At 43.4% G+C, this 18,113-nt stretch overlaps 1 protein-coding gene across 1 annotated transcript in view; it reads left to right on the top strand.

Moving 5' to 3' along the window:
* Window positions 1-18,113, top strand: part of EIF2AK4 (eukaryotic translation initiation factor 2 alpha kinase 4) — a 34,921-nt gene that overhangs the window by 11,809 nt on the left and 4,999 nt on the right. The window contains exons 14-33 of the mRNA XM_072115569.1: window positions 256-345; window positions 1,211-1,333; window positions 1,555-1,659; window positions 2,068-2,128; window positions 2,248-2,327; window positions 2,467-2,568; window positions 4,365-4,652; window positions 5,069-5,144; window positions 5,789-5,910; window positions 7,051-7,100; window positions 8,582-8,750; window positions 9,483-9,599; window positions 10,955-11,020; window positions 11,290-11,466; window positions 13,948-14,082; window positions 15,072-15,182; window positions 15,493-15,615; window positions 15,708-15,794; window positions 16,432-16,544; window positions 17,735-17,793. Coding sequence (XP_071971670.1) covers window positions 256-345; window positions 1,211-1,333; window positions 1,555-1,659; window positions 2,068-2,128; window positions 2,248-2,327; window positions 2,467-2,568; window positions 4,365-4,652; window positions 5,069-5,144; window positions 5,789-5,910; window positions 7,051-7,100; window positions 8,582-8,750; window positions 9,483-9,599; window positions 10,955-11,020; window positions 11,290-11,466; window positions 13,948-14,082; window positions 15,072-15,182; window positions 15,493-15,615; window positions 15,708-15,794; window positions 16,432-16,544; window positions 17,735-17,793 — 2,254 coding nt within the window. The remainder of the gene's footprint in view (window positions 1-255; window positions 346-1,210; window positions 1,334-1,554; window positions 1,660-2,067; window positions 2,129-2,247; window positions 2,328-2,466; window positions 2,569-4,364; window positions 4,653-5,068; window positions 5,145-5,788; window positions 5,911-7,050; window positions 7,101-8,581; window positions 8,751-9,482; window positions 9,600-10,954; window positions 11,021-11,289; window positions 11,467-13,947; window positions 14,083-15,071; window positions 15,183-15,492; window positions 15,616-15,707; window positions 15,795-16,431; window positions 16,545-17,734; window positions 17,794-18,113) is intronic.

The following is an 18,113-nucleotide window of genomic DNA, read 5'->3' as shown; positions in this document are numbered from 1 at the left end:
TTTATCTTCCCGTAAAACTCTATTCCTATGAAGGACTTACAGACCCCTTTCCCTGTGATAGCAGGTGGACCCCAAGCAATGACTGGATAGAGAATAAGTGAACGTCAATGGGACAACCCCTTAAGAAGTGTGATAGCAGTAAATGTAACACATTATCGTATTATGGGTGTTCCTGATACTTTGATCTGTTTTGGGCTTTTGTTATCTGGTTGTAATGTACTGTACATTTTCTTTAAAATTGTTAATGGAAATCAGGATGAAGTATGTGCCGTGGAAAAGTCAGAAGGCCAGATGGACTCCCTATCTGAAATGTCTGTCCAGACTGTGCATTACCTATACATACAGGTATGTCCACTACACTGTACAAGCAGAAAGCTGTCAGCATCACAGGCTACACCCTGCAGGTTTTAAACACTATGACATGAAGGGCGTGCACTAGAAAAGGTGGTTGTAGCTTTGTGCAAAAAGGGGCGTGCACCAAAAATTATGCACGCGCAATAGAGGTTGGGTTAATTTTTCTAGCATAAACTAAGCCAACCATTAAGAGGTCTAATGTTAAATTTGGCACAGATAAATCAGATTTTGGCCAACTTTTAGGGTCCAGTCACACGTTACACTAGTGTTGCGTTTACAAACACAGCACTAGCGCACGGGTCGGGCCTTGGCCTGATCGCAATGCGTTTATATGAAGATGCATACAAACGGTATCCAGGATCCAGTGTCTTATATTGTTTTAATGCAAGACACCGGGTTCTGGTTACCAATCGCATGTGTTTCATGGTGCAATGCGTTTTTGATGCGTCTCGATAGACTTGCATGGTGCGTTTTTGACGTGTGTAACTATCAAAAGTAAAGCACGTTTACATTTTTTAAAAAATTGTGCAAGTGTGACAACCCACTGAATACATTGGGTCAGAGTTCAATGCAAGTTCTTCAAAACACGCACAAAACTCGCAAGAGGACTATTTATTACCTAGGTGCCCTGGTATTTTGGGGGTTCTGTTTTGCTGGTGTGGTCCCCAGGTCAGTCCCGACAACATCCAATAAGTGGTGGCCTATAATGGGAGAACCCCAATAATATATTTTCTTCAAAGTTCTAGCTAAATAATGTATTTCACTTCTTGGTCATTAAGATATTTATACTAATGTGTTGTTATGAAACATTTTTTATTATGATCTTATGGATTATGTTCTGTTCCTTTGTTTACAGATGGAATACTGTGAGAAAAGTACATTACGAGACACTATAGATCAGGGCTTACACCTGGATAACAGTCGCCTCTGGAGACTGTTCAGAGAGATCCTGGATGGATTGGCGTACATCCATGAACAGGTATATGTCCTCTTTCTAATGCATTAAAATTCCACACACAATCTTAGCGTATGGGGTCTAGTATGCGTATGGCGCCCAGTGTTTGTATGGCGTCTAGTGTGTGTATGGTGTCTGCCAGCAGAGCAATAACTTTCATGATGAATGGTCCTGGATGCCAAAACTTTATTCTGTTTTACTTATGTTGGTAGAGGTTGGTTGACATTTACTCCATTGAATTGCAGGGGATGATACACAGGGATTTAAAACCTGTGAATATTTTTTTGGATTCTGAGGATCAAGTAAAGATTGGGGATTTTGGTCTAGCTACAGATCACCCAGCCTATAAGGTAAGTGCTTATACTGTGCTGAAGTCAAACATCACAGTTTTATTGGATATGACCAAAATTAGAATACTTTTTTAAATAGTAGAGTGCCCAGATTAAACAGGTTTTCCAGGAATTCTGAAAGATGGCTCCATGTTCTGTGTAGTGGATGGAAGTTGTAACTTCAGGTGGGTTTTTCATTCACTTCATTTGTCCCTACATTTATGGCTTCTGGCCGCTACACAGAACACAGAGTCAACTCCTTTATCCTTGATGTTCTGTATTTTACCTGGCCAGGATCGATGTGACCACAATGGGTGGCGCATGTCTGCCCCTCGCCTGGTACATTAAGCTGATAATTTCACAACCTGGGTATCAGAAACCCAACAACTACCATTAATAAATCTCTTTATATTTTTTTTTCTTTTATAGACTGAATCAACACAAGATGAGGACCAATGTGGTTGTGATTTAGCTAAAATTGACCCAGAAGGTAATTTGTTCTTTTTTTCAATGTACAGCGGCCATTTGTTAAGGGATTTGCTCCTATATATGTCTATATAACAGAATGTAAGGGATTGTCTTGTAATAATATATCAAATTTTATTTCAGGGAAACTCACAGGCATGGTGGGCACAGCTTTGTACGTGAGTCCAGAAGTTCAGGGGAACACCAAAGCTTCCTACAATCAGGTGAGAAACCTGCACTGGCAGCAGCCCATCGGTCTCCTAAATCTATAGGTCAAGCACATTGTTGGTAGTTTGGAGATATGATTTGGCATCTAGTTTATTTGTAGTCCTGACTCCCTGCTGTTTTTCTTCTTTTGTCTAGAAAGTCGACCTCTTCAGTTTGGGAATTATATTGTTTGAGATGTCTTACAGACCCATGGACACCAGCTCTGAAAGGATTTCTGTACTGAGTATGCTGAGACAGGTATCACTAAATTGTCACTGACTAAATCCAAATTATGTTATGGCTCCAGCGATTATTTGCTTATTGTGGATAGAAATAAATAATTTCTGCTCTAATTCTGAAGTTGTGTGTGTATATGAATGTACATCAACATGCATAGTACAGTTATTATTTCAATATACCGTATATATACTCGTGTATAAGCCGAGTTTTTCAGCACAAAAAATGTGCCGAAAAACGTCCCCTCGGCTTATACACGAGTCAGTCAGTAAAAATTACTTTAAAAAAAATAAACTTATATACTCACCCTCTGGTGGCTCCGATGCGCAGCGCTGCTCCCCTGATGTCTGCGCGGCTCGTCTTCAGGCTTCTGCGCCCGTCTTCTTTCTTCTGCCGGGCGCCGCCATTGTTTTTCCCCTGGGCGGTGCCTAGCATGACGTCAGCAGCGGCGCGTCATACTAGGCGCCGGCCGGGAGAGAGCAATGGCGGCGCCCATCAGAAGAAAGAAGACGGGCGCAGAAGCCTGAAGACGAGCCGCGCAGACATCGGGGGAGCAGCGCTGCGCATCGGGGCCACCGGAGGGTGAGTATATAAGTTTATTTTTTTTTATGCTGGGGTGGCTGTATACTACTGGGGGCAGGCTGTATACTACTGGGGGCAGGCTGGGCTGGGCTGTATACTACATGGAGCAGGCTGGGGTGCTGTATACTACTGGGGGCAGGTTGGGCTGTATACTATGCAGGGCAGGCTGTGGTGCTGTGTACTACTTTGGGCAAGCTGTATACTACTGGGGGCAGGCTGAAGTGGCTGTATACTACTGGGGGCAGGCTGTATACTACATGGGGGCAGGCTGGCTGTATACTACATGGGGGCAGGCTGGCTGTATACTACTGGGGGCAGGCTGGGCTGGGCTGTATACTACATGGAGCAGGCTGGGGTGCTGTATACTACTGGGGGCAGGTTGGGCTGTATACTATGCAGGGCAGGCTGTGGTGCTGTGTACTACTTTGGGCAAGCTGTATACTACTGGGGGCAGGCTGAAGTGGCTGTATACTACTGGGGGCAGGCTGTATACTACATGGGGGCAGGCTGGCTGTATACTACATGGGGGCAGGCTGGCTGTATACTACATGGGGGCAGGCTGTATACTACATGGGGGCAGGCTGTATACTACATGGGGGCAGGCTGGCTGTATACTACATGGGGGCAGGCTGGCTGTATACTACTGGGGGCAGGCTGGGCTGGGCTGTATACTACATGGAGCAGGCTGGGGTGCTGTATACTACTGGGGGCAGGTTGGGCTGTATACTATGCAGGGCAGGCTGTGGTGCTGTGTACTACTTTGGGCAAGCTGTATACTACTGGGGGCAGGCTGAAGTGGCTGTATACTACCTGGGGGCAGGCTGGCTGTATACTACATGGGGGCAGGCTGGCTGTATACTACATGGGGGCAGGCTGGCTGTATACTACATGGGGGCAGGCTGGCTGTATACTACATGGGGGCAGGCTGGCTGTATACTACATGGGGGCAGGCTGGCTGTATACTACTGGGGGCAGGCTGGCTGTATACTACTGGGGGCAAGCTGTATACTACTGGGGGCAATATGGGCAGGCTGTATACTGCTGGGGGCAGGCTGGCTATATAATAGGGGGGTTTGTGACCAATCCATTTCCCACCCTCTGCTTATACTCGAGTCAATAGGTTTTCCCAGTTTTTGGTGGTAAAATTAGGGGCCTCGGCTTATACTCGGGTCAGCTTATACTCCTATATATACGGTATATATTTAAATTAATGAATTCTTTGTCTTCTCTTTAAGCCTTCCATAGCTTTTCCCAATGATTTTGAGAAGCCAGAAACTGAGAAGCAGAGAAAAGTCATTACTTGGCTCTTGAACCATGACCCGGCATCCCGCCCCACAGCCATGGAGCTGCTGAAATGTGACCTCCTCCCGCCGCCACAACTGGAAGAGTCTGAGCTCCATGAGGTTCTCCATCACACCTTGGCCAATATCGATGGGAAAGCGTACCGCACAATGATCAGTCAGATACTCTCCCAGCGTATTACACCCGCTATGGACTACACATATGACAGTGACATATTTAAGGTGCAGTTGGCTCTTTAAATTTGCTCTTTCCTTGGGGGGGGGATGAATACACACTGGCTTTCCCTTTCTTTGCAGGGAACTAGATCCCTTCTCTTAGTAAATCAGTAATTTGTGACCATTTTTGTTAGTGTGTGACTTTGAATAGATAACTGGTTGGAAAGCTTTGCAGTACCAGATACCAAAACCAGATAACTACACAATCAGCAACTTCTTTAAAGGAAATCTACCATCAAAATCCATCATGATAAACCAGGGACACTTACTCATAGATCCAGGCACTGTGATTGTGCTAATCTTCAGAATTGGTTAAAAAATATAAACCTCTCTTGACAAACTGTGAAAACTGCTGTTTAACATCTGGACAACCCCTTTAACAGCCACAGTCTTTCACTTAACATAGTAATTTTATCTTGCAGGGAAGTTTCTCTGTCCGATCAGCTAGGATACACCATCATGTCTGTGAGACAGTGTGCCGGGTATTTAAAAGACATGGTAAGCAGAAAATCCTATGGAGTTTGTGTTACTTTTCCTCCAATCACCTTGAAGTAACTGAAGTTCTGAATATTCTGGATTACAACCATTTCACCACTAGGGGGGCTTTATCATACTTGCTGAATATAGAGCCTAAGGCTGCTTTCACACACACATATGGGGGATGTATAAACGGTTGACGTATATACATCGTATACGTCCCCCATAGCTGGAAATGGGTGCACGGCGCCCTACGGGAGCGATACAGTGCGGCACCGTACCGTTTCCTACCCCGTGAAAAGATAGAACATATCCTATTTTTTTATCGGAATACTGCCCCATGGGCAATGTTCCTCTATGGAGATGGGTGGGTTAGCAGCGCTTACCCCCTCCTCCTCTCCCCGGCGCCGACGCGTGCCCACGTGCTACAGTACGGCGGGCGAATGTAGCCAAAAGCTGAGAATCTAGAATCTTAGCATTGCATCTTTCTGAAGATTATAAGGGAAACACATGGAAGATTTGGGGGAGCAGCGCTGGTTTCAGGTTGGGGTACTGCTTGAGAAGATTTGCTTCCATTGTATTACTATACAGTATATAACCACTGCTAGTGATATACAAAGTGTAAATTAATGTGATGGTCACCCAGTTCCTATCTATTGGTATAGGAGCTGTAAAGTTACATACCCCATTGTTAATGCCTCGAAGCAAGATGGTGTCAGAGAGCGGTGAATCCGCGTGTTTCATGGACCACAGCGGTATGCTGGTGACCCTGCCCTACAATCTCCGGGTAGGTATTGTGTCGGTTGATTGATTACTTTTTAGCAGTTTGTAGTAACTGTATGAAATACCATATAAGCACAATAAATGTACGTTTGACTGTAAATATAAACCAAATTGTATCCTCATGATTTTGATTTGTATCATCTCTATGGTTACAGACTACAAACAAACCTTGTGTAGTCTGATTCTGCAGTCATTTTACTCCTTCTGTTGTATAATTTGGCTGACTCTGTAGGGGAGGAAGGCAGGATTTCACTGTTGTTTGTGCCGATAAGACTCACAATTCCTGCCAGATACCACCCACATATAGGCTTCCCCTCCACCCTTTTGTCGGGTGAAATGGAGCCTATGGATCCAAACATCAAATGTGTTTTCTTGGCACATGTGTGCATGATCTGGGTGTGAAAGTATCTTACATTACATTGTTTATAAGGGTATTCACATCTGGACATTCACATTTAATTTGTCTGCTATATGCAAACATTTCTGCAGTTGGATGTTAATAGAAAAAAATTACCTGTGTGAAGATAATTTCCTTTAAACCTTGGCTTGTCGTCCCTTGGAAACAAGATTGTTGTCCTTGGATACAACTACAGCCATCCTGTGGTACTGAATCCAGGAGCTCAGGCAGGGCTCTATAGCGTATGCATGGACTTTTCCAGAGTGTGGGGGTGGTCGTATCCAAGGACAGCTGTCCTGTTTCTAAGGGACAACATGGCTACCTTTTATGGGAAATTATCTTCACACAGGTACATTGTTTTGTGATTGATGGGTATACCACCTTTAATCCTTTCTGATAGAGTGAGGTGCGCTCACATGCTGATGATATAAGAAAAGACAACCTGAGCTACAAACTTCAGCAGGAATAGGGACTCTGAGTTTTTTAGGCAGTATAAATACATGGGGATGTGTGCTAGTCATTGAAAGAATGGCTAGGATGCGTCCCCAAAATAAATTTGATGTGCACGAGGTCTTGTGATGTAGTCAAAGAACACCAGGGGGCGCCATAGCACATGTAATGTATGTATATTACAGTAATATTAACACGCGAGTGGCACGTTCCAGCAGTGATCTATATTTTACATGTTCTTGCAGAGAATTCATCATACGTCGCCCTCTAACGCTCCTTTTGTGCTGTCTCTTCTAGATTCCGTTTGCACGATTTGTTGCACGCAATAATGTAACCAATTTAAAAAGGTAACACGTTTCTATGAGCAATCACTGACTAGTTATATACCCACATGCTCAATATTTAATGTCCTATCAGTCCTCTTACATAAGTGTAAAGGCACACTACCCTTTCTTTTTGTTGTTTGAAATTGACCGGATAACAATTGTCCATGTTTGAGTTAATGCAGCTTCTTTATAAAGTTTATAACGTTTTTTTGGCTTTTGTAGTAAACGCCTTGGGTATGGCGGGATTGGGGCAGAAAAAATAGTTACTTACTTTGCTGTTGCTTTAAGTCCCCATTGCAGGTCCTAAAGTCATTACAGGAAATCTACCACCAGGATGAAGGATTGTAAATCAAGCACACTGACATACTGGTGTGTGACCTCTCTAACAGGATCTGCTCTTCTTTTAGCTCCTCATGCCCCTGTTTTTACAGAAAAAGGTTTTAAAAATGATGCAAATGAGCCTGAGGGGCTCCAGCCCCTCAGGCTCATTTGCATAATTTTTAGAACCTTTTTTTTGTTAAAACCATGGCACAAGAAGCTATAAGAAGATCGGATCCTGCCAGAGGGGGCACACACCAGTATGTCAGGGTACTTGGTTTACAATCCTTCATCCTGGTGGTAGATTTCATTTAACCTCCTGTGTTAGATAAAAATCAGTCTTTCGAGGGGAAGCAAACTACCTAAAACGGTAGATTGAATTTGGACGCACACTGTTCAAAGTTTCAGCAATTTCAATAAGAAACTGCTTATTCTCTTTGTTAATAGTGGATTCTTCCCAAGGATGCAATGTCAGTGGGTCATTTTTTTTGACCACATTGATGACAAGGGTCTGGGAGGTTTAGTTTTCCTTTTCCCATCCTGAAAGACATAGTTGCAAATTGATGACAGACGGTGTAAGAGGAACGTTTAGAATCGGTGTCTAATGCCGCATTGGGATCCTGAGCACCGTTCACATTTGGACTTCTCCTGTGTTCCAGCTGGCATGTGTTGTGAACAGGAAACTAGATGGGGAAAAAACTAATACACACAAAACAGATCATTCAGTGGGTAATAAAATCTGACTTTAATCCCATATACTCACTAAAGGGCGGAAATTCATACTGGAAAACCTTGAGACTTGCATAAGGTATTGAATCCATGGCGGACTCAGTTCCATAATGCATTGATATATTATGATCTAAATAAGTTATAGCATATAGTTATATGATTTATCATACATTAGGGCGGCACTGTGGCTTAGTGGTTAGCATTATAGCCTTGCAGCGCTAGGTGCCTGGATTCAAGTCCCAGGGTCAACATCTGCAAAGAGTTTGTATGATCTCTTCGTGTTTGTGTGGGTTTCCTCCGGATCCTCCGGTTTCCTCCCACACGCCAAAACATACTGGTTTGTTGATTAGATTGTGAGCCCCATTGGGGACAGGGACTGATTTGACAAGCTCTGTGCAGCGCTGTGTAATCTGTGTGTGCTATATAAATAATTATTATTATAATTATACTGTCAGGTACTGTATCGAACGAGTATTCAGGCCCCGCAAACTGAACCGCTGTCATCCAAAGGAGCTCACAGAATGTGCATTCGATGTGATCACTTCATCTGGTAACAGCTACCTGCCGGTCACAGAGACGATATATGCCATATATGAGATCATCCAGGAGTTTCCAGTGTTACAGGTATGATAGTTAACCTTCCACTTTAAAGGGAACCTGTCACTAGGATGGTAATTTTTCAATAATGACAGGTTCCCAAAGCCCAAAACACAATAATTTCAAAGTTGCTTTTGTCTCATTTCTGAAGAATATAGTTTCTTTATAATCATTTACTCTAGTGGAGCCCAGCAGACCCTCTGTGTAGTCAGTGGGGTCTTTTAGCCAGTTGTGGAGTCCATATATTACAACTATAAAAACTTCCTGGAGGATTTATAGGCTACTCCATAAGGTGGGCAGCAATCCTTAGTATACGTGGCCGGACTGGGTCTCCATCTTTGTCAGTTTTTCTCGGATCTGGCAATCAAAGGTGGGTCCTGATCTGAGATGCCCTAAATAACATATAGAGAATCCTTATATGAGAATAGGCATAATAAATGAAAGTAAATTCCCGTTAAGGCTTGAGTGTGTGACTCCATTAACTATTTACAGCAGACATTGATTTCCTTTCCATCAGTATTTTCTTGTAGTAAGAAATTCTCTTTCTAGATCCGGAAATTCACAGCAGATTAGAAAGCGGTAATCCTCAGTGGGATTACTCTATTCGAACCACCTCTCGCTGACGTCGCTGAGGGCATCCTCAAAGTGGAGATGAGCGGCTTTCACTGCGCTTGATGCTGTTTTTGGTATTTGATTGATCTGTAAATAGGTCACTATGGCACACATTGGGTTAATTCTTTATGTTTTTATGTATTTTAGGAGAGAAATTACAGTATTCACATAAACCACACATCTTTATTAAAAGCTATTCTACTTCATTGTGGCGTCCCGGAGGATAAACTTGTGCAGGTCTACAACATCCTGTATGATGCGATGGTAAGCGCGGTTTCTCCTTTATTGATGGGATGTTTCTACCCATAAGACACTGCTCCAATGGTGGCCACACACATTAGACTGTGTTTCGGCTAGCTTGCGGATTTTGGTAAAGCAACTCACCATCTGATGTGATCCATGATGGGTTGTGATTGACTGGACATGTCTCAACATGCCTGGTCCTTCTTTCCCATGGGAGACGAGCAGGTAATAGAGGCATCTAGCAGCAGCACTGCACTACCCGGTCCTTATATAGGACACGCATCCTCGGCTGAACTAAGTGCTTATGGGTCTGGGGCAGATTCAAATCATTTGTCCGTCGTTGAATGTGTTTGGCCTTCTTTAAAATAGCTACCATCAGAATCATGCATGATAAACCACGGACCAGTGATGAGCAGACCCTAATGGCATGTTCCTCCAAACCCGAACACTAGGCTTGGGGGAAACCTTGCCCAATTATAGCCATGACTAGTTTTTGGGGTGATAGCAGCCAAGCTATGTCCAGGTCGGTAGGAACGTGCCCGAACCTACACTTTAGGTCCATTTATCTCTACTAGAGACTCTTAAATATAAGATTACCACAGTCACTAAGCCTGGATTTAGAAGTGTTATTCATGGCCTCCTTCCTTCTAATATCAACATTTAAAATTATTCTAATGAGCCAGAAGGGCTCTGGGGTGTGTTACCAGAGCCTTTCTATGGTCTGACTAAACACACTGTTACACTTTCTCACTCTCGCCCATGTTCCCTCTGCCTAATGTAATCTCACAGCAGCAGAGGGAGGGAGAGAACAGTGTATCAGCCCCTGAAGCTACTGCATGAAGGGGTTCTGGTAACACCCACAGGAGCCCTTTAGACTTTAGCATAATTATAAAAGTTGAATTTAGTAGGAGGGAGGCCATGGATAACAAATATAAGAAGATTACCACAGTCATGGTGCCTGGATCTATGAGCAATGTCCCTGGTTTATCACGATCCATTTTGATGGTAGATTTCCATTAAATTGAGCACAGATTTCCAATTTACTTTCATGCTTTCAAGATTTTGTAAAGGATTAAAGACGTAGAGATAAGGTATAATGGCAAGATCTGCGCCATTCTTTATTCCAGCTTGCAATAACTGATGCAAAAAACTGATGAAATAACAGAGGTGTGAATACGGCCTTACCATCTGCAGTGTGATGGTTTCTAGTGTAGATTCTCGCTGCATGATTCTGCACCGTTCAGGGACAGCAGGGTTAAATCCTTTGTCCCCTTGTTACTCATGCAGCTTTTGCTGTGGATGTATGGCGGTAAACCCCACCGTATAGACCCGATATGCAACTCTGATACTCATTTTAGATTTATCTTCTTCTTTAGATTGACAAACTTACCAAAAGAGAAGTGGAAGCCAAATTTTGTAACCTGTCACTTTCTGTGAACAATGTAAGTACATGATAAGATGTTATGTGATGCAAGCAGGGCATGCCCATACTGCCATACATACAGTCCTATGTTTTAATAGCGCTGTCCTTTTACCAGTCAATACCTTTGTTCTGCTGGTTGGAAGTGCATCCTCTGCTCCCTAAAGTTAGTTTTATACCAGTGCAGTATGGACCCATTTAGCTGGATGAACAGTGTAGGATTGTAGGGTATATTTATGTTGTGTATATAGTAAGTGGATTGCCAAAGTATAACTTTTATAACATTTCCAGTTCCAGCTGAATCGTCTCTATAAGTACATTGAGCAGAAAGGAGAACTTCAAGAGCTGGGACCCATGATGTCCTCACTGACCAAGCAGAAGACCGCAGTTGCTGTATTGGCCAAGCAAGGCCTCAAAGACCTAGAGGAAATCATTGGATTAGTCAAGAAGATGAATATTAAGCTTCAGGTTAGAGAATCCCGATCACTTTGTGTTACTTTTCTATTACTGGGAGCATTGACTAGAGCACTTCTGGAGCAGCAGTGATGGTCCCAATGCTGCTTTGTAGCCATTTGGTGCTTTTACTACATGTGATAAGTTACAAGAACTCGCAGAGCATCTCAGGAAGTCCTGATGTTTGTTTGAGCATGTTCATTTTTGACATGTCCGCCCCTTCCCCGCTTATTTACGATTTCCGGGGATCTGTTATCGGCTTATTCCCCTGTTAGAAACAAACAGATTCACCCTCAGCCGAGGGAGGAGGAGGAGAAGAGTGGTCTAAGAAGTACATGGCCAGTTTTAGTTCTCATTCTCATCGCAGAGTCTTGTAGAGTCCCCCATACTTTATGGTATTTGTCCGATAAACACAATGGGAGAATTTGCGATTATTTCCCCCTTTAAGCCAACTCTATGTGAAGGGGGGTAGAGGATGGCTTAGAATTGGTGACGGGCGCAGCCATCTACCGGATACATCAGGATGCCGGAGCCGCACAAGACAGCGTATTGTACTGCCGGGGAGGAGGTGGGGGTCTGTGAATGGATATCGCATACCCATGACATTGTAGGCAGGAACAGTATATGTGACTGTTGCTTTTATATAATTTCCCCTGTGAAGTTTGCAAATTAATATTTGACCTATGAAAGATCAAAGACCTCCACGTCTGCGCCGTTCCTACAAATGAGCATAAAAGAGATACCTTGATGTTTTATTCACATCTCGTATAAAGAACACCCTGATCTCAGGATTTGGGTGCTTTTAAGAATATTTGGATTATAATTAGTCACCGGGGGAGGAATACTAAATAAAACATAATAAATCTTTATAATATCATATTCCACATCATTAACATATCATTAGGTACATAGTAATAACATAAGATGAAGTAATAGGAATGAGGGCCCCGTTCACAAGAGCTTACAATCTGAGTTTTGATTAAAGTGTAACTGTAACAGATTATAAAGCTTTTTCTATATCTGTAATACCTGAAAACTGACATTTTTGCAATATACATGTATTAGTTTATGGCAGCTGTTTGTCTGCTGTCTGCCTGCCTCAGCCCCTCTCCCATCACATTCCCTGATGGTAAATGATTACTACTCATATCTCCTTCTTGTCCACCTTTGCAGTAATCTGATTTCACTTTAGATAGGAAAAACTACATTTAGAAGAAAAAAGTTTATAAAATATTCAAATGAGCCTGAAGCGCTGTACAGAGCACCTCCGAGCTCGTCCGTCTGCTCTCATCTTACCGGTGAATAAATGAAAAGATGGGTGAGCTGCACAGCACTTCAGGCACAGTGACTATTCCTGTCTATAGTGAAATTAGATTACTGTAAAGGGGGGCGGGATGGGAAGGTGAGTAGCAATCATCTACCATCATGGAGTCTTATGGTAGATGTCCTTTAAACCCTGCATTCTTGTTGCCAAGAAGAATCCACACAGTGAACCAGGAGGCAACAGGAGATTTAGGCTGCGGACCTCTGGGTCAGAAGGAGGTGAAGGGGTGGGGCTATGCAATGTGCTTGTTCCCATCTCTGCTCAGTAATTACAGGAAGCGGCTCTTTCATTTCGGCTCTGTCCTGTCTGCAGTCTGCTCTCACTCACACTGCTCTTCCCCCCTGCAACTGCTCAGTATAAAAAAATAATAATACTGCAATAATAATACTCAGCATTATGGGAAGTGAGGGAAAGCTGCTCAGGCCTCAGTTCCCTTAGTTGATGTCACAACCAGGAAGTGCCCATCCACTTCAGGAGAAGCTGGAGAGGGCTTTATACCAGAATGGGTCTCTGGCTAGTAAGAAGAAATCAGCAGGATATAGGTATAGGATATATTGTGGGAATTGTTTTCAACGGCTTTCACCAACTGTGCCAAAAGTATTTTCGGCCAGGTAACTTCCGTGTTTACCTAGTCTGTACTTTAACCGCAGTAAGTAACAGCTACAAAGACATGAAATAGACTATTGTGTCCAGCATCTCTATAACAGTCACTCCTGAGTATCCTTATTAGGGAAGGTCCAAAGGTCCAATCTGGAAAATTGAGATCCCTAGCTACTGGCCATGGCTATGATCAACCCAAACGTTGGATCCACTCATGTCTAGTCCAGAGCAATCACTGACCACACTGATCTCAAGAGCAAGAACAGTAGATCATTCTGTATCGACATCACTGTTTTTGGTCTGGTTTGGTCTCCATTGATCGCTCTTCATCAGGCGCCTTTGTATCTACTTGGATTAGTAGAAAAAGTGGAAGCCTATACTACACTGAGATGGCAACACCCACGTGACACCCCGGTAACTGAGAATGACATCTTTACGTCTTGTGGCTTCTATGAACTAAACGGCCTATTAGAAAATGAGCTTTTAATATGATATTGGGGATTTTTGCATAGCCTCCTGTAGATGTCTATGGCATCACATGATACTTAGAAATACGTCTGCTTCTTGTTTAGGTGGTGGTGAATTTCGGACTTGTCTATAAGATGCAGCAGCACAATGGGATTGTTTTTCAGTTTGTTGCATTCATCAAACGTCGTCAGAGAACCGTTCCCGAAATCCTGGCAGCTGGGGGCCGCTATGACCATCTGGTAAGTATAATGGGCAGTGTGTGCAGCTGTGGAGGAAATAATCCCCTGTCTAGTACTGAGCCCCGGAGAACACGCGCTTATTATCTGCTGATACATCCACTCTCCTCATCCCATGGCTGACATTTCGTATAATTTCTGTGTTCTGTCCCTCTTGCCACCCTCCTGCCATTTTCTTTGGGCACCTGTGTTCCACATTGCACTCCGCAGATTACTGTCCGGGTATTCCAGGTATATCATAAATAGGGAATATCTATTGTAACTGTGCCCGCAAGTCACAGAGTGACTAGCTGCTCCATTCATTTTCTGTGGGACCTTTATGCTGCAAGTGGAGGTTGAGGCTATGTATCTCTTAGCTCCTTTGTTTATTCGGGGTACAATGGACCCCCTGTTCTCCGAATTTCGGTGGTTGGACCTCAAACCTAATCTAGTCATATCATTATAAGATAAGGTATATATTTTTTCACTTTAAGCATGATAAACAAGGGGAACTTATTCATAGATTCATCCATGGCCTCCTTCTTTCTAAAATCAACTTTCAAAATGATGCTCAAAGGCTCTGGGGGTGGTGTTACCAGATTCACAGGTTTGTTACACTGTACAGAAGCACTTCCCTTCTTACACTGTGTGCTCAAACATCCTCTGCTGCTGTGAGATTACATCAGGCAGAGGGAGGGGGAAGTGCTGAGGGAGTAGAGGGGAAACCGTGTAACAGCCCGTGAAGCTGCAGCATTGAGAAGCTCTGATAAGCCTCCAGGCTCATTAGCATATTAGAAGATTGAGCCAATGGATAACAAATATAAGGAGATTAGTGCAGTCACGATGCCTGGATCTATGAGTAAGTGTCCCTGGTTTATCATGATGGATTATTTTGGTAGATTTCCTTACAAGGAATGTAACACAGGTAGAATTTTTGTGGATATATCCAAGCAAATGTGTGCCCTGCTCTTCCAGGGAATGCCAGTCTTGTGATATGTGTGTCCTGTTGTTAGATTTCCCAGTTTAAGGGTCCTCAGACAGGATCCCTTGCCCTCCCCTGTGCGGTCGGTGTTAGCATCGCTGTAGACAAGATCTCTGCCGCCCTTTCCAGCTCTGACGAAAATGTAAGTCATTATAAATCTGTATATTATCCAGCATTTCTGTGTATGTCTATATTATAATGGAAATAAATAACGCCATGTACCAGAACATTATTATTAGACTTTATAACCCCCTGGGTCTGTGGAGGGTCTCTCTTACTGACCTGTTTAGTGGGGGACTACAGATCCGGCTTTATATGGCGGCCTCTATGCTTGTGTCTGGCCTGCAGGACATGTGATACATCTGTGTGGGTCTCTTTTAGAAAGCTCCTGTAGATAAATAGGATGTAATCATACAGTGAGTGCGGCTGTTGAGGTGTTGTATCTCTTCCAGGTTAGTAGCTGTGACCTGCTGGTGGTCAGTGCGGGGCAGATGTCTGTGCACAGGGCTATTGGCATCACCCAGAAGCTGTGGACTGCTGGGATTCATGCCGAGATAATGTATGACTGGTCAGAGGTAAGTGCCCATCATGTTATCTCATTGTTCAGGTATGTTGTCGCCCAACTATTCCAGGCCTGGACCCTTGTTAATTGTTCCTCCTTCTCCAGTCACAGGATGAGCTGCAGGAACATTGCAGATTGTCTGGGATTCCTTTTGCTGCTATTGTCTCTGATAAAGAAGGGAGTCACGTCAAGGTGAATAAAGTTAGATGCCATGTCATGTAAAGGTTGGAACTTTAAAGGGAAACTCCTACCAAAGATGTGTGCTCCGTTAGGAAACCCCATGTATCAGTCTCTGCTGCATGGACGGCATCACACAGGCTTTCCAGGGGAATAGGGGGGCGGTACAAACCCCTATCACAGTTACTGCTACCGGTAATGAAGAAGATCATGGTCCAGCATCCTTTACTGTATACGTAGTAGAATTTTTTGGAGAGTATAGAGGAAAGGAGAATTACACTGTCCTCCCAGCAGGGACCATACTGGCTCTAGTTGCCTATGTTGTGCTGTGCTTTTGGCATCATGGGATTGACCGCAGACCCCTAAAATTAGATATGGCATCAGATCAGAGGCAACAGATGTAAAGTCAATGTATGTGAGAGTGTGACAGCCAGTGATGGGTGTAGTAATAAGTGAAAGTAGTGTCTGTTTTTCTTTTAATATCAGAAAAAATAGTTAAATTCTTTTCTGAAACTAGATGGTTAAAAACTAATTTTGACTCCATGGGAAGTTTCTCTGTAATGATTGGGCATCTCCAGCTGCATCCCCCCTGGCTCCGCTATAGATATGTGATTATTAACACGTCTGGGTTTTTTTTTTCTGCTCCCTACAGCTGAAAGCATTTGAGAAGGAACGTCAGACTGAGAAGCGGATCCTGGAGTCAGATCTTGTGGATCACCTGTCCCAAAAGCTCCGGCTCCGAGCACAGGAAGATAGGACTAGCAGGTGCGCGTGTCTGTGTTCTTAGGGTGCCTTTTGCCTGTGCCATCTTGATGCAGTTTTGTAGGACGGTATTTTAAGCTATTGTTATCGATGGAAGATTCTATTTCTAATTCTATTTTTTTCTAATCCACTACTTTTATTTTGGCCTCCAAAAGTTCATCAGGACAGTAAATGTGGAAGTTATGCAGTGCCACATTGTTGCTGTATTTACCAGTTCACAGATATTGGTCCAACTTCCAGGAATCCTGGATAACCCTATGGAAGTAGCAAACAAAAGGTTCTTGCAATGATCCTGCTTCCATTTCTAACCAAGGTCTGTGGTTCAGTGGCCCAATTATCAGCATTGGGTCCTAGTGCTCCCACATTATTCCATGCATGTACAATAGAGATACATTTGCGATTTCCGTTTCGGTGGTAGGACCTGTAATGATCAAAAAGCCAGAAAAAGCAGTGTGTCACTGACATAATGGGTTCAGAAAAACATAACAAATTTTATTTGTATCAAACACTGAACACAAACACATATCTAAAATCAATTAAAATTGTACCGAAGTACATACAATTCTCTACCATGTTGTGCACTGTAGTTGGTGCAGAAACAAGACACCTCCTGAATGGGCAAAATATACCCAAGCCACCCCTAAGTATTGAAAAAACAGGTATAAAGTGCAAATGCATATATCAAGCTGCCATAGAGGTAAATGCTAGATAAATGGATGCCTACAATGCAATCATAGTATACATTCAATACAGGTAATGGAGGCAAACCCTAGTGCAAAATACAGATAACCTGGCAATAAGCCAGTAAAATAGCAGCATACAAACGGGGTGGTAAAGTGGTCAGGAGGTGGAGGGCTCCCCACGCGTTACGTCTCCAACTGGAGACTTCCTCAGGGGTAAAAGATGCCCCCTGTGTTGCTGGGCTCCCCTTATATACCCCCTACGTTTCACTCACCCTCAGCTGTAGAAACATGTGTTCAACATTGTGTCCCTGAAAACCGGAAGTAGCATGTCACATGATTCAGGTTGCCTCCTGCACACCAATTTCATGGCCTTTTTTTCTTCAAAACACTGAAATAACGCAATGAAATGTTACTGTTCAATTTGGGTGTAGAGGTGGTTTGCTAGATGGACGCCTACCCCACTCCTCATGACACAATATTTTGGTATTAATTTGACTTTTCTCTCTTTAGAGAAATGCTGGATAGTGTGTCCGGGCAAAGTGTGCGGGGGTCTTTCTTAAGCACACAGAGTAAGTATGGCGCTGCACATAGTGTATTACACACAGAGTAAGTATGGCGCTGCACATAGTGTATTACACACAGAGTAAGTATGGGGCTGCACATAGTGTGTTACACACAGAGTAAGTATGGCGCTGCACATAGTGTATTACACACAGAGTAAGTATGGGGCTGCACATAGTGTGTTACACACAGAGTAAGTATGGGGCTGCACATAGTGTGTTACACACAGAGTAAGTATGGCGCTGCACATAGTGTATTACACACAGAGTAAGTATGGCGCTGCACATAGTGTGTTACACACAGAGTAAGTATGGCGCTGCACATAGTG

The sequence above is a fragment of the Engystomops pustulosus genome, chromosome 7, assembly GCF_040894005.1.
Source record: "Engystomops pustulosus chromosome 7, aEngPut4.maternal, whole genome shotgun sequence".
In the NCBI taxonomy this organism is placed as follows: Eukaryota; Metazoa; Chordata; class Amphibia; order Anura; family Leptodactylidae; genus Engystomops; species Engystomops pustulosus.
This window is presented reverse-complemented; position numbering and strand designations above follow the sequence as displayed.